The sequence below is a fragment of the Wyeomyia smithii genome, chromosome 2 (genome assembly GCF_029784165.1).
Source record: "Wyeomyia smithii strain HCP4-BCI-WySm-NY-G18 chromosome 2, ASM2978416v1, whole genome shotgun sequence".
Taxonomy (NCBI): domain Eukaryota; kingdom Metazoa; phylum Arthropoda; class Insecta; order Diptera; family Culicidae; genus Wyeomyia; species Wyeomyia smithii.
Genome location: NC_073695.1, coordinates 208,718,149 through 208,731,304, shown reverse-complemented (window position 1 = coordinate 208,731,304; position 13,156 = coordinate 208,718,149). Strand labels below are relative to the sequence as shown.

General features: G+C 38.3%; 2 protein-coding genes across 3 annotated transcripts; one reads left to right on the top strand and one right to left on the bottom strand.

Annotated features, from left to right (window-relative positions):
* Positions 1 to 8,840: 8,840 nt before the first annotated feature.
* LOC129721822 (nitrilase and fragile histidine triad fusion protein NitFhit) lies at positions 8,841 to 11,271 on the bottom strand. Of its 2 annotated transcripts, none has more exons than XM_055674837.1 (4): positions 10,898 to 11,268; positions 10,469 to 10,843; positions 9,912 to 10,413; positions 8,841 to 9,279 (listed from the first exon to the last, which is right to left on the bottom strand). In XM_055674837.1, the coding sequence occupies exons 1-4, from the start codon at positions 11,105 to 11,107 to the stop codon at positions 8,930 to 8,932; spliced, it is 1,437 nt and encodes a 478-aa protein (XP_055530812.1). In that variant the 5' UTR covers positions 11,108 to 11,268; the 3' UTR covers positions 8,841 to 8,929. The 2 variants fall into 2 exon arrangements, with proteins under 2 accessions (XP_055530812.1, XP_055530813.1); XM_055674838.1 differs by having other exon boundaries at positions 9,137 to 9,818; positions 10,898 to 11,271.
* Positions 11,272 to 11,315: 44 nt separating this feature from the next.
* Positions 11,316 to 12,100, top strand: LOC129721823 (uncharacterized). The gene is made up of 2 exons (XM_055674839.1): positions 11,316 to 11,774; positions 11,835 to 12,100. Exons 1-2 carry the CDS (start codon positions 11,442 to 11,444, stop codon positions 12,024 to 12,026), a joined length of 525 nt encoding a protein of 174 aa, XP_055530814.1. The 5' UTR covers positions 11,316 to 11,441; the 3' UTR covers positions 12,027 to 12,100.
* Positions 12,101 to 13,156: the final 1,056 nt, after the last annotated feature.

Genomic DNA, 13,156 nt, shown 5'->3' with positions numbered 1-13,156 from the left:
CTGACTCAGAATTTCGGTAGTAAATTTTAGCAATCTTGACTCATTGTTTGATTGTGTATCTTTCCATTATGAAATGGCAAACCATACTGAAGAGAAATGACAAGAGCTTGAGCTCGAGCTTCAACGACCGCACGTTTCGTAGTTGTCGATCGATCGGTCGATCTAAGCTAGTGAAATTGCACAGGGAACCACGTATATGGCAACTTGAGGTTAGTTTACCATCTTCAATGTACCACAATTCAGTAGCTTCCGCTTTGTATAGATCTATAACGGAGCTGGCCACATCCTTGCGATCGTCAGGGTGAGGAAGAAGATTGTAAAGAGGGAGGTGTAATAGTTTTTACTGTCGGAGACCGAGCTTACCTCTGCATCTCCACGACTGCGACGGAGGGAAAAGGTTGTGTCACCGTGGTAAGTGGCGGAATCGAACGATGTTGCGCGCGAAGCTTGCTCACTACAAAAACGCGAACTCCCATATGTAATTGTGAAAATGTGCATGACGAAAGCATAAAAAATTCCTTCCTTCTTTTTCGCATGCAAAAACCAAACAAATACGTAGCCTCTTCACACCTACACAAATTCACATAGAAAATCATCAAATAAAAATATGTGCTTCCCTTTTTGTCCCACAGAAAAACCAGTAAAAACATCAAAATCGCCGGCAAACTACAACTGAAAACGGTTGCTAGTGTGATTGAGAACGGAACGGTAACGGGCAACCGTTTCACAATAATAACCGGTAGTCCGGTTCTACTACAGTCGTCGTTCGCTAACTGCAACATGTTTACATTGCAGTTATCGAATGCCGTTCGATAACTGCTACACTTGACACATGCCAAAATTTAGAGGGGGGTCCGTCACTACCATTTTTGTTTTCAATGATGTCGAAAAGTATTTTTTAATGAAGTACATAGTAGCAAAAAATAGCAGAAAACTAAAATAGGTAAGCTTTTTGATTAATCAATTTGATAGTCATATTTCCGCATCATAATTTATTGCGTTTTAGTAACTACTTTACATAACCAATATGTAGGCGAAGATAAAGTTCATCACTACAGAAGACCATTTTACGAGACGTTTCTGAACTCAATTCATGAATGAAATTTTGACAGAAGGCTCGGAACCGCTGACGTAACGCAAGTAAAAGCAACATCAATATCAGCAGGATCCGTGACGTGAAAGCTAGCCAAACAATGCACAAGGATTTTTTTTTCTCTTATAATAATTACGGAAAGTGAACCACATAGCATGGTGATTTGGCTTAATTGATTAATAGTGGAGATCTATAATCTCCCATCTAGAATGAAGAGACAACAAGTAAACGGAATCGAAAAAAATCGAGAAAAATGAAAAGTCCTTTTGAAATGTTTCTAGAGATTCAACATTTTTTTATTTTCGAATGCATTTAGAATCCCCCCGCGAGATTTGTCACTTCAATGTCGAATATGACTTTGACTTCAGATTTGACGGATTGCGGTCCGATAACTGCAAAGTTGTTGCAGTTATCGGTCTTGCAGTTAAAAAGCGTTGCAGTTAAAAGACATGCAGTTATCGAACGGCGACTGTACCTTTTTCATTGCGTCACGCTGTAGTTGCGACAGCTTAAGGGCAACATTTTTTTTCGTTTTTGTCGACTAGTGTAATCGGACACAACACATTTAAAGATAGTTGAAGAGGTCATTTACAATACACGGGCAAATTCCAAAAGCTTGATTGGGGTTAATCAATTTAATGGCGTGAAGCGGTAAATTTCAGTGATAATTCTCTCTCAACTCTGTTTATTATTGATTGGTAATATAGAAGAGAAGCTTGGTTTGGATTGCCATTCACCGATAATACGGGATGATTATAGTTGTCGTTTTATTCTTCGCTTTTCATACAATGCAAGCTTAATGATCAAACGCTCACGCTACCGGCACAGGCTGATGTTATACTGAAAGCGAAGCAAAGCGTATTCATATATTTTGCCACTGATGATATTATTCCTGACGTGAGAAAAGAAGCGTATCGCACCGCATCGCTTTCAGTACCGTAAAACGGGGCGAATAGAAACAGTCTGCGATATATCTTGCAGTGTACAAAAAATACTATAATGTTTAGAATGAATATAAAAGTTTTAAAACATGGGTCTTGCCTCCCTTTATTAAGGGTGTAACGTCCATTTTGATAAAATAAGTAATTCATTGTTTTATTGAAAAAATGTTGCATGTTTCTATTCACCCCGCAATGGGGCGAATAGAAACACTCGCCAATAAAATACGTTTTCCTTGTTCTGATAGAGAATTCTAGTTTCAATTTGAAGAAAACAGAACAATTGCATTATATTTATTGATATGAGAGGCAAGAAAACGATTTAAATATATCAAAATAGTGGAAATGTTCGGTTTATTACTTCATGTTTGTTATCTTATGAATGAATATGTTCTATTAGAGTTCTTATTAGTAACAGGGGGACTCAGGGCTGGGTCAAGCATTTCCACCGGTCTGGCATCTTCCGGTGTTTCATCTAGGACACGACATCCGGGAACATTTTGTCTTGGCGGAACTGAAACCTTGATTCATATCTCTCGGGTCAGTCCATGTCGAGCATCATGCAGCAGATAAATCAGACTTTCGACACGTTTTTGGAAACTAGCGTGGTTGTCTACTGGATTGAAGTCTAAAGGTAACATCCGATTTATCTATCATCCGATATCTATATTTCGTAACCGCTTGACAAGGAAACAGTTTTTTTGCGCAAAATCTCAACAGCAACAGGCGGAGCGAATACGTTTTTGGACTTTTTTATTGGTAAGTCCTGACCATGATGGGCTGAAAATGCACAAAACATGTTCCAGACATCATTTTACATATAAAACATTATAGCATTTCTCAAATCCACATGTTTTGGTACAAAAAATAGCCGCTACGGCGTTGTTTCTATTCGCCCCGTTTATCTGAGAACCGCGAGTTTTCCATGAAACATAGGTAACGTGGTGATGAATACCTTACGGCAATCCTTTAATTCACCGTGAAAACTTGAAATGCTTACTACCGACCCAGTATATCACACGAACAAGTTCTAGGTGCAGCAGAATGGCTTCCACAGACAAAGTTTTTTGGTACTCGGGAACGTTCAGAATTTGAGCCCCCATTTTGCATTTTTTTAAGCAAACCACTGTTTCTATTCGCCCCGTTTACGGTACAACATCCCACATACTTACAATTATTAGCAGTGGCCAAATGGCTGAAAGTTACTACCATGTCCAGACTTGTTCAGTAATACTGTGCAGTGCCGCGATCCGCCGGTTAGTCCGTGTGCTGTGGATAGCTGCGATTGAATGAGTCGCCTGTTCCGCCTTGCTGCGCCAAAATCAGCTGCTGCTTTGCCGGCTGCGGGTCGAGCCAGTTTCCAGTAAGCTACCCATCCTCTTGCTGCAGTAATCGATTACAATGACAACTAAATTCATGCCTGTTTATACATGATTACTGACAGTTTAACTTCCGGTAGACGTGTTTCTGTGGACTAGAGCGAGTGAAAAAATAACAACAAATTGGTTATAAAGTTAAATCGTTTTGATACTTCGCTGTGCTATCCGTAATAAACTGACTGAGTGTCAAGAATTTGAAAATGGTCAATTTTCGTTACGCTCCGAGTTAGTTATTATACCAAACCTAAACCGAAAATAATTGACTATCAACTTAACTTTACATCAATTTACTATTGGAAAGATGTGTCGACTATTATACCACAAGCTTGAGACAACTTTCGCCTTTCGATCAATACAGTGGTAGTAACATAATACCGTACTGCATCAAATTTCGGGCACTTAAGAGTCAGTTCGCGAGAACCGCAACCACCTTTACAAGGGAGGTTGTATCGAGGTTCTCCGATCGGACTGAAACTTTCAGGGTTTAATTATCTATATGATAGTACAATGTTTTGCATAATATCAGATTTTTTGAAAAAGGGTAAGTGGGGAAAAAAGCACGTCAAAAATTGATGTCCAAAAACTGCTAAAAACGTAAAATTGTTATAACTTTGTGTAAACTGAATCGATTTTCATGAAAATTGGCATGTTTTTTCTACTCTATAAAGGGAACAAGACCTAGTTGCGGTCTTCACGAACTGACTCTTAAGCTATGATGTAACTTCTTGCACTAAAAAATCAACTATAAATTAATTTTCTCGTCGATCTTAAAGGCTCAACATGTTGGTTATTTTATTTTTGTTGCGATTAAGTGCTATTTATATATTTTCAAACATGTTTTGTTTAATAAATTAACGAGAATTCAAAACTCGGCCTTGATTCAAACTCCGAACACTTCAATGTAATCACTAAGAGATAGAAAGGCAAACCGTCTCAACACTAACTGTCACTTTTTTCAACGCCTGCTGGTTCCCTGAAAGTGGTCCTACAGTTAAAAGCTGTACATCACTGGGTGAAGGACATTCCGAGGAACGAACTGGTATATAATAATCATACTTTAGATTACTATAGCTATAATAATGTGGTTTTTATTCCAAAGTGTTCGAAGTTTGAGACTGTCCTAATTTTGAGTCAAAACGGTATGCATTTTCAGAACGCATATTTTCGTTAAACTTTCCACAGCATGCCACCCTGCTAAAATGAGTCCTAGGTCAAAAGAGAAGTTGGATTTTTTTGGTAAGTTTGTCCTAAGACAACTTGAATAGAGTAAACGTCCCATAATTGCCAATGACTTATTTTCGAATAATTATGTTAATTAACGGGAGAACAAATACAATGTGCACTCTCGATAAATAAGATATTGTGTGTAAGAATTCATGATTGATAGGCAAAATTTTTCACGGTTTTATCACTCTCAAACGCAACGATGCAAGTATTTTAGATACAGCTCTATGTAGTTCTACGTTAACCTTGCGGTCGGGGCATTGCATACAACCCTTCTGTTGTTTTTTTTACGGTTAAACTTGAGAGCAATCTCAAATTTCAGTTTTTCTTAGAATAATCATTTCAATAGTGTAATCAACAATCTCAATTTTGATTCTGATTAAATTTCAAAAATTAGATTTTGTTTTTTTTTTCAATAATAAACTGTGAAATGTGAACCAAAATGTTTTTATTTTATTTAAATTTCAATTACAAGATGTAGTGAGCACATAAATCAAGAGTCAAACACAGTTAAATAAATTCGAAAAAACTGAGCAAGGGTGGTATAGATTTCATTACAATTTAAGGTATGTTTAGACTATCTGTGTAAATGTATAAATATATCGAATGTAATGTTGGTTTACGTTTACACCCATTCGATATTGTGATTCGACATGCCGTTCGATATGTCGAATGGAATAGGAACGTTTCTATTTTTCGTTCGACTCCAAGAACATAGCAACCTTTGATTTTTTTTAGTGTTTTGTTTTGGCTTTCCATAACAAACATCATTTTCGTTTTTTGTGTCCTGGCAAATATTTAAATGGAGGAAAAATTCATTTGGTAGTTCTTCATTTCGACTTGTGCAAGCAGTGTGAACACTGCCATACAAAAGTGTTCGACAAAGTATGTCGAACGGTAAATCGAGCAGATTTCCGATTTCAGACCGACATGTCTAATAGTCTAAACGTACCTTTAGCTACTTTTTGGATCAACTTGCGGAATCACTTGGAATACATTTTTAATTGATTACAAATGATCAGTTTATGGTAAGTATTCACAAGATGCAATTTCTTCTGGATTGCGGTTCGATTGATTTCCGATGGCAATTATATGGACTATTTTGCCTCGTCCATTCTAGACGTAATTGGACGAATTTGTGACGAACAGAGATGACAAACTTACTATCATTAATCTAGCTCATAATAGACAAAACAACCTGAAAAAACAATAGCAAAGGTCCAAAGCAACCGAAAGCATGGAAAAGGCACACGTGCCACAGACAAATATTACAGTTCAACTGATTTCTAATCCTGAATGAACTAATAGTTTTGAAGCAGAAAAATATTTCATAGCAATAATGACTGAGCGGCTTTACCAACCGAACCAATGCTGGTGATGAAGAAGCATGGGTGTGGAAGTGTTCTCCACGTGGCCTCACTCACGAGGGGGAGCCATCAAAACAACAACTACAAAAAAAGTTATTCACGCTTGGACAAATTTACATTTAAATTGATGCTTTGCTGTGTGCGCTGCTAAACACTTTTGCTGAGTAATTTTCCTCTGAGGGTTTTAGCAGCCTTGAGTGGGCAGTGTGAAAAGCCTTTGTATCTGCGAGCGTCGGTAAGCCGTGACAGGATATTTCAGTTTATTCTCCGTAACCATTTAATCTTCTATTTAATTTTGGGTGGATGGAGTCGCAAAGCAGCTATTTCGTCTCCGCAGAAAATATCCTGGAAAGTTGAACTTTCCTAATTAGTTTTTATTCTTTTATAATGATATTGTGTTAAAAATATTGTTCTACAAAACAAAGTTAGTTATGTGTTTCTTTGTCCGAGCTTGAGTGTAAGGTGGTCAAACTTTCTTTGATTCTCTTTAATCGGAGTGTTTTCTTGTATTTAAGTAAAATTTATTTAGCGAGCAAATGGGATTATCTCAACTTGGAATCCCTCAGCTTAATGTTGTTTGAAAGTTGATGGTCATCGCCTTCGTCGTTGTCAATGGGCCGTCGGTTTATCCTTCACTGCAGGCATTTGTCACCTTCTTATGGCTGAGCAAGGCAGAGCTTAACAATTTGTCCGAAGCGATAACCATACAAGTAATGAGATTATGTTTGCAAACTAAATTAAACCGTAAACAATAGGACATTCATTAATTTTTGCCTTGGAATGAACGGCTTAGCACATTCTTATTGCTAAAGTTGGCTCAAGAAGCTAAAGTGATGGAAATTTTGAAAGAATCAGCAAAAGTTTTTAGTTTTTCCAAACCTGTATAACCTCATAATGAAAAATGCAATACAATGCAGCCCCACTATGCTTGTTGGTCGATGTAAACGCATGGTTATCGGTGATGCATTTTTGCCTCTCATCTTACATCAAATGATAAAAAAGACTATATCAACCCATCGTACAGCGCAAACGATCCAGCTCGCATTATCCACTGATACCGTCAAACGAAGCGTGTTGAATGTGTAAAATTCATCTACCACAATCATGCGTGTCAAGTTTCTTTGGCTCGACTCGACCGACACAATGGGTACCATATCGGCACAACGAAGATTCATAACTTTTCATTATCATAATAACAACTATGCGATGTATACTCGCCCGCCTGAGAAGAATGACAAGTGCGATAAAGGACAATCGCCACAAAGCTGGAAATAGAAGACCGTAGTCTCAAATTTAATTAATTTCGAAACTTTACCGACCGTACATTATAAGCTGGGGTTTTTCAATAGCATGAGTGCTCCTAGCGGTCGACCACTAAGTGCGTTTGTGTGGGTGTGCGACAATTTGTCTGAGCTTTTTTCTATCTGAGCTTTATGTATGCTGAGGGGCTTGGTGGTTTAATCAAATATTTGTGGAATTTTTTTTCGTGACTTCTGATTGCGATGCTATGGTATAATGATCATCATGATATCAGAATACAAGCTTTATAATCACACATAATTTGATTGTGATAACAACCTCCTTTAGAGTTCAACTGTGATTTTAATATTAATGGGGTCCTAAAGTTTTGAACGGTTTCCTGATTTTTATATATCAGCTGGAAGAGTGCAGTTTTCTGAGCAAAACGTGATTTTTAAAAAATGTTTAGCATTTTTTTTGATTTTTAAATGAAGGATAAAAATCTGCTCGAAATGCCTAAAATGACAGTTCTCTCATATACCGTACATGGGCGAAACGTCATCTTAGACCTTTCGAGCAGTTTTTTTATTATTCATTTAAGTCATTTAAAAATCAAAGGAAAACGATAAACGTTTTTTTTTTTTTTTCAAAAATCACGTTTTGCTCAGAGAACGCGGCTTTTTCGAATGATATATAAAAAACCGGTATAGTTTCAGGACCCTATTGATTGAGCTTTAAACGACAGAATCTAAAGCTCCAGCATAGGGGAGCTGCGTAGCCGCAAGGTTACAGAGTCCGCTTTGTCAAGCGGATGGTCGTGGGTTCGAATCTTAGTAGAATCAGGCCATTCGATGTCAAAAAGGACTTCAATTATGAGTTTATTCTCAGGCTCCCCACCACTTATTCTTGCTTTACGCTGAATTCTATAATACCTTTGCGTGACTTCCTCTTAACAAAAAATAAGTCCCTCTTATAAATAAAACTGGCCAGAAGGACGCACGACGAAACTTCTCCAGGGAATTATAATTGGCGATATTTGGCAGAAGGAAGGAGGCTCGGTATAGAAGAACAGAGTAAGCGTGTAAAACGAGGGGAAGTACATTACACACAAGCACTTATCAAAAATAATAATAAGCATGCCACTTCTCAATAGGGGTATTGCTAAAAATAGAAGTGCGGGATACAGCAGACACCCGGGCATATCTCACAATAGATCAACGATTCTGGTCGCAGAGAGGAAGTCCATACAGGAAAAAAAAAAGCTCCAGCATAAAATAGTATATTCTATCATTTTGGTATCCGCCTAGACCTGTTCAGGTTGACCTTTGTATGAAAAGTATCATTGATAGACAAAATAACCGGAAAGTTTAATCCGATAAAAGGTCAGGATACTCGTAGGCACATGATTCCATGCTGCTACTCTGTTGTTAACCAAAACCAATGCAAGTTATAAATTCCCACGAATGTGTTAGTGAATGATGATCGCAAAAACAACCGCGCACGATATTTCTCGGCACCTGACTTTTCCAACCGAACTTATAACTTCAAAGACAAGTAAACTATGTGTAAATAAATTGCAATTTCACTCTATTAAAACACATTTTCGGTACACTCTCGTGTCTCACGTAGTATAAGAAAATATTTATTTACACCAACTCTAATGCTTTTAATGGTTCAATAAACAGAAATTTATAACCCCATGCTCGCAAACCCGTCGCGAAACCGGTTGGCTTCAGCCACCATTTCCTCCTGCGTGCGCCTCGGACGTTCCGGTTCCTTATCGTGCCGATTAAGCTCACCATAAATTTGATCGTTCTCCGGAAAGTCACCTGCGTGTCGAGGCATCACGTGACAGTGCACCTGTTGCACCGTTTGACCCGCTTCGGGGCCATCCTGCACAGTTACCGTCGACGATGTGGCATCGTACAACTTTTCGGCCACCTGCTGAACTTTACAGATGGACTGAAAAAAATCGCTAATCTCTGCTGGCGTTAGATCGGGAAGCCGAGCCGCCGCACGTTTCGTGGAAACTAGAACGTCTAAGAATGTATACTACTAAGGAAAACAACTCACAGCGATTGTTTGTGCGATCGATTCATTTTTTCCCTGAGATTTTTTTTTCACATTTTTGGCATTAAATTAAAATATCTTAAACTCTAATTCGCTTTAGTATCTTTGTAGAATTTTGCGGAAAAAAAAAATAGTTGATTCTGAACATTTGTCCCGCTACCTCAGAACATTCGCAGAAACTCCTCTCGAAACTTTTTTGCCTCGGCATTCATTACCTCCAACGATCGCCGTGGCTGTTTTGGATCCTTGTCATGCTGGTTGAACTCTTTATAAAACTGACGTTTCTCCGAAAAATCACCCTTATGTCTGGGTAGAATATGGCAGTGTACTTGATTGACCGATTGACCTGCATCCGGACCGTCCTGCACGGTTATCGTAGTTGATTTGGCATCGTACAACTTTTCCGCAACTTTCTGGACTTTACAGACAGTCTGAAAAAAGTCATTTATCTCTGTCGGGGTCAGATCGGGTAACCGAAACGCAGGACGCTTCGAAGTCACTAGAACATCTGTGGCGATCAAATAAAATATTAAGGAAAGTATTTCGTATTGGAATCAACTCAAGCCATTCAACCAAATCAAAGCTTATTTCAAAAGGATACGACCCGGAACGACACAGCGAATATTAACAAATGCGAAACTATGCTCCGATGAGAAGAAAATCGTTTCCTTCGGTATATCGATTCCTCCGAAAAAATATTTTTGTTCCTGAAGTGGCACCCCTGGCATCGCGTTACAATAAGATAAATTGTAAACATCGTCACGACGATGCTCGAAACAGGGCATATTCTGTCTTACGCTACTCATCCGATCGTAGTCCAGAGTCGTCACAACCACGTCTAGATCTTGCTGGCCAGCTTCGCCCAGTACAGTTCCCCATGGATCAACAACCATCGCGTGGCCGTAACTTTCTCGTTTTTTGTTATGAAAACCTATCTGAGCCGCCGCTATCACAAAGCACTGGTTTTCGATAGCCCGTGACCGTAACAGTACTTCCCAGTGAGCTTTACCCGTGGACACGGCAAACGCAGACGGATAGGTTAAAATTTCCGCACCTTGTTTCCGCAAAAGAGTACTGGCTTCTCCAAAACGTACATCATAGCACTGCAATTATAAAAATTATTTCTAAGCACAAAAACAGTGAGAGTTTAATACTTACAATCTGCAATCCCAGCCTGCCTATTGGAGTCTCAATCGGAGGAACCAGTGCGCTGCCCGAACGCACCGTTTCAGATTCCCGAAATTTAAACTCCGGCGTCACTACATTAAACATGTGTAACTTACGATATTTGCCTACTATCGTCCCCCGGTTATCAACAACAATATGTGTGTTATAAATGTTTTTAACCTCGCCTTCGCCCGTGTCACTATCACGAATAGCTTCGTGAACTCCACCGAACGAAATCCAGAGATCGTTATCTCTGGCGAGTCGTAGGTATTCGTTTACCGTTTGTCCGGTCAAAGGCTCCGACAGTTTTAGTGTTTCTTCTCGGTTGCTTCCCACGTAATCACAACATTCCGGAAAGAAAACAAACTGTAAATAAGTTGTTTTAAAACATTTGCCCACTCTTTCAGACAAGAATATTACCTTAGCTTCCTGGCTTTTTGCCTTTTCAATGATACTTTTCACCTGGCTCAAATTGTGCTGCTTATCGTTGGTAGATCGCATCTGTGCGATCGCTATTTTGGGATTTTCAGCGAATCTCATACTGGATAAATTACGCAAATTTACCGAATTAATCAGCTGATCTGACGAAAACAACAGCAGACTGCTGATTCTGCTAAACCGGGTATACATTCAAGCTTAAACAAGAGCGAATTTTAAAGCTGCCTTATGACATACAAATGTACCCGATAATTATACCGATTCTTTTAAAACTACTTCAATAAGTAATATTTAAATTATATCACTGCACTGTAACTCGGTTTCAATATCAAAACAAAATATTTATTGTTTATATTTAGATAGACACACCCTGTGCGTATTACTGTCAATACGTTTCACTTACCGACTGTTCCAATCAGACATTCTGTTTATTTTTGCTTTATTCGTACTACTTATTCTGTGAACATATCGTTTTTAAAATTTTGTGTTTTAGTAAAATATTTTTATATTTACTCAACCGTACAGTATGAAGCAAAGACAAAAATCAAAGTACGTGAGTCCTAGAGCGCGCCGTCCACCAAAATTCGAGCGCTACAGCATTCCCCAATCCAAACTGGAAAGAGCGCTAGAGTTCCTACATTCAGATTCATCAGATCGTGCTGTTCACCGGCCCTGCCATGGAAATATTCTAAACCGTGCCAACGCAGGTCGCAAACAAGACAGATGTTCACTCGATACGGTCAACCTGCAAGAAGTGGCCCGCATCTGTGCTGACCGAGGTCAATGGCCAGAACTTATGAAGACCGTTGCTATCATGTGCGAAGATCCGCACTACCAAGATGTGCATGCAATTTTGAGAGTAAGCCTCTTCTTGATTTGAAAGTATCTGTGAATAATTTTGAAATCATTTATTTTACAGAATGCCCTTTTCGGCATAATTGCAGATCCGAGTTTGAATGATCCGTCGTATTTAGAAGCATATTTATATTCTTGTACAGCATGCAAAAATCCGGGAGACATCACATACTGTATGGATAAGATTTTAGAGGTTTTTCAAGGTGTTACTATACGACCTAAGCATTGGCGGCGTAAAAATCGTGATAGCTCTTGAACGATATGTGTACTCGCAAAGTGCATGATTTATTTGTGATTCTAATCGTGAAAAAAATAAACCCACGTTTATCTACCACACAAATGTTATGCCTTTTCAACACTATATCCACAGAGAACAGACGTTCATCTTCTTTTCAAAACATGTGTAAAAACTTGCAACCGTCATTTACCACTAAGTGGTAATGCTCCCGCTATGTGGCGCTTTTGTCACTTACAAACCAAGCACTTATATCGATAAAATATCGATACAGCAATATTTATGCAGTGCAACTTGGCACCATTAGACAGATGCCGTTAGTGTATTAACGTATTTTGATTCAAATTTTTACACACGATTTTCAAATTTCTTTATATGAACATGAATGTCTGTTCTCTGTGCTATATCTACAGACAAACAGACGGGCCACTCGATGACGACTTCATCGACCAGAAACATATCGATTATTTTTAAATTTTGCTTAGTGGGCAAAAATGCCGCTAATGTCGCTATAAGCAAGCCTGCACATTCATTATCAAAGACAAAAACCGTTAGTAATGCCGCTGGTGTTGATTTAAGCAAGCGTGCACACCCATTAGCAAAGAAAAAAACCGCTTTACGAAAATAAGTTAGTAGGCAATAAGCTCATATGGTGGCGCATGAGGGTAACGTTTCGAATAAGGACGAAGAATTTTGAGGATTTTCCTTCAAAGAGGCACGTCTGTTTGTCATTTTTAACGATACATTTCAACTGCAAACGAACGCTTTGTGCTTAAAACCTTTTCGTTTTACATTGCTTTGAGAATTAAAAGTGACAAAACTGGAACAAAAACTGAATAGGGCTCTAATGTTGCAATTATCTAAAATATTTTACTTTTATAACGTATGTTCGACAATATTTATACTGCATTTGCCGTATTCAACTTTTTTGCATACAATTCTCGTTCTGTATGCATTGAATTTAAGGCAAGGCGCAAATGAATAATTTTTCATCGCGATTTTTAATATTTGCTCATTTTGATAAAGATTAACAATTGGTTGATAGAACCAATTTTTGTTTTTGTTTTTTTTTTATCTATGATCTGCATCAACATCTTTATTTTTAAATTTTTAAAACTGTTTAACTTTTAATGTTCAAATGTTGAAAAAAA

Coding starts and splice junctions, on each gene's coding strand:
- LOC129721822 (XM_055674837.1), bottom strand. CDS start 11,107: ATGTATACCCGGTTTAGCAGAATCAGCAGTCTGCTGTTGTTTTCGTCA. Junction 10,844..10,897: donor CAAAAAGCCAGGAAGCTAAG/GTAATATTCTTG, acceptor ACTTATTTACAG/TTTGTTTTCTTTCCGGAATG. Junction 10,414..10,468: donor GCAGGCTGGGATTGCAGATT/GTAAGTATTAAA, acceptor TTATAATTGCAG/TGCTATGATGTACGTTTTGG.
- LOC129721823 (XM_055674839.1), top strand. CDS start 11,442: ATGAAGCAAAGACAAAAATCAAAGTACGTGAGTCCTAGAGCGCGCCGT. Junction 11,775..11,834: donor ATGTGCATGCAATTTTGAGA/GTAAGCCTCTTC, acceptor TTTATTTTACAG/AATGCCCTTTTCGGCATAAT.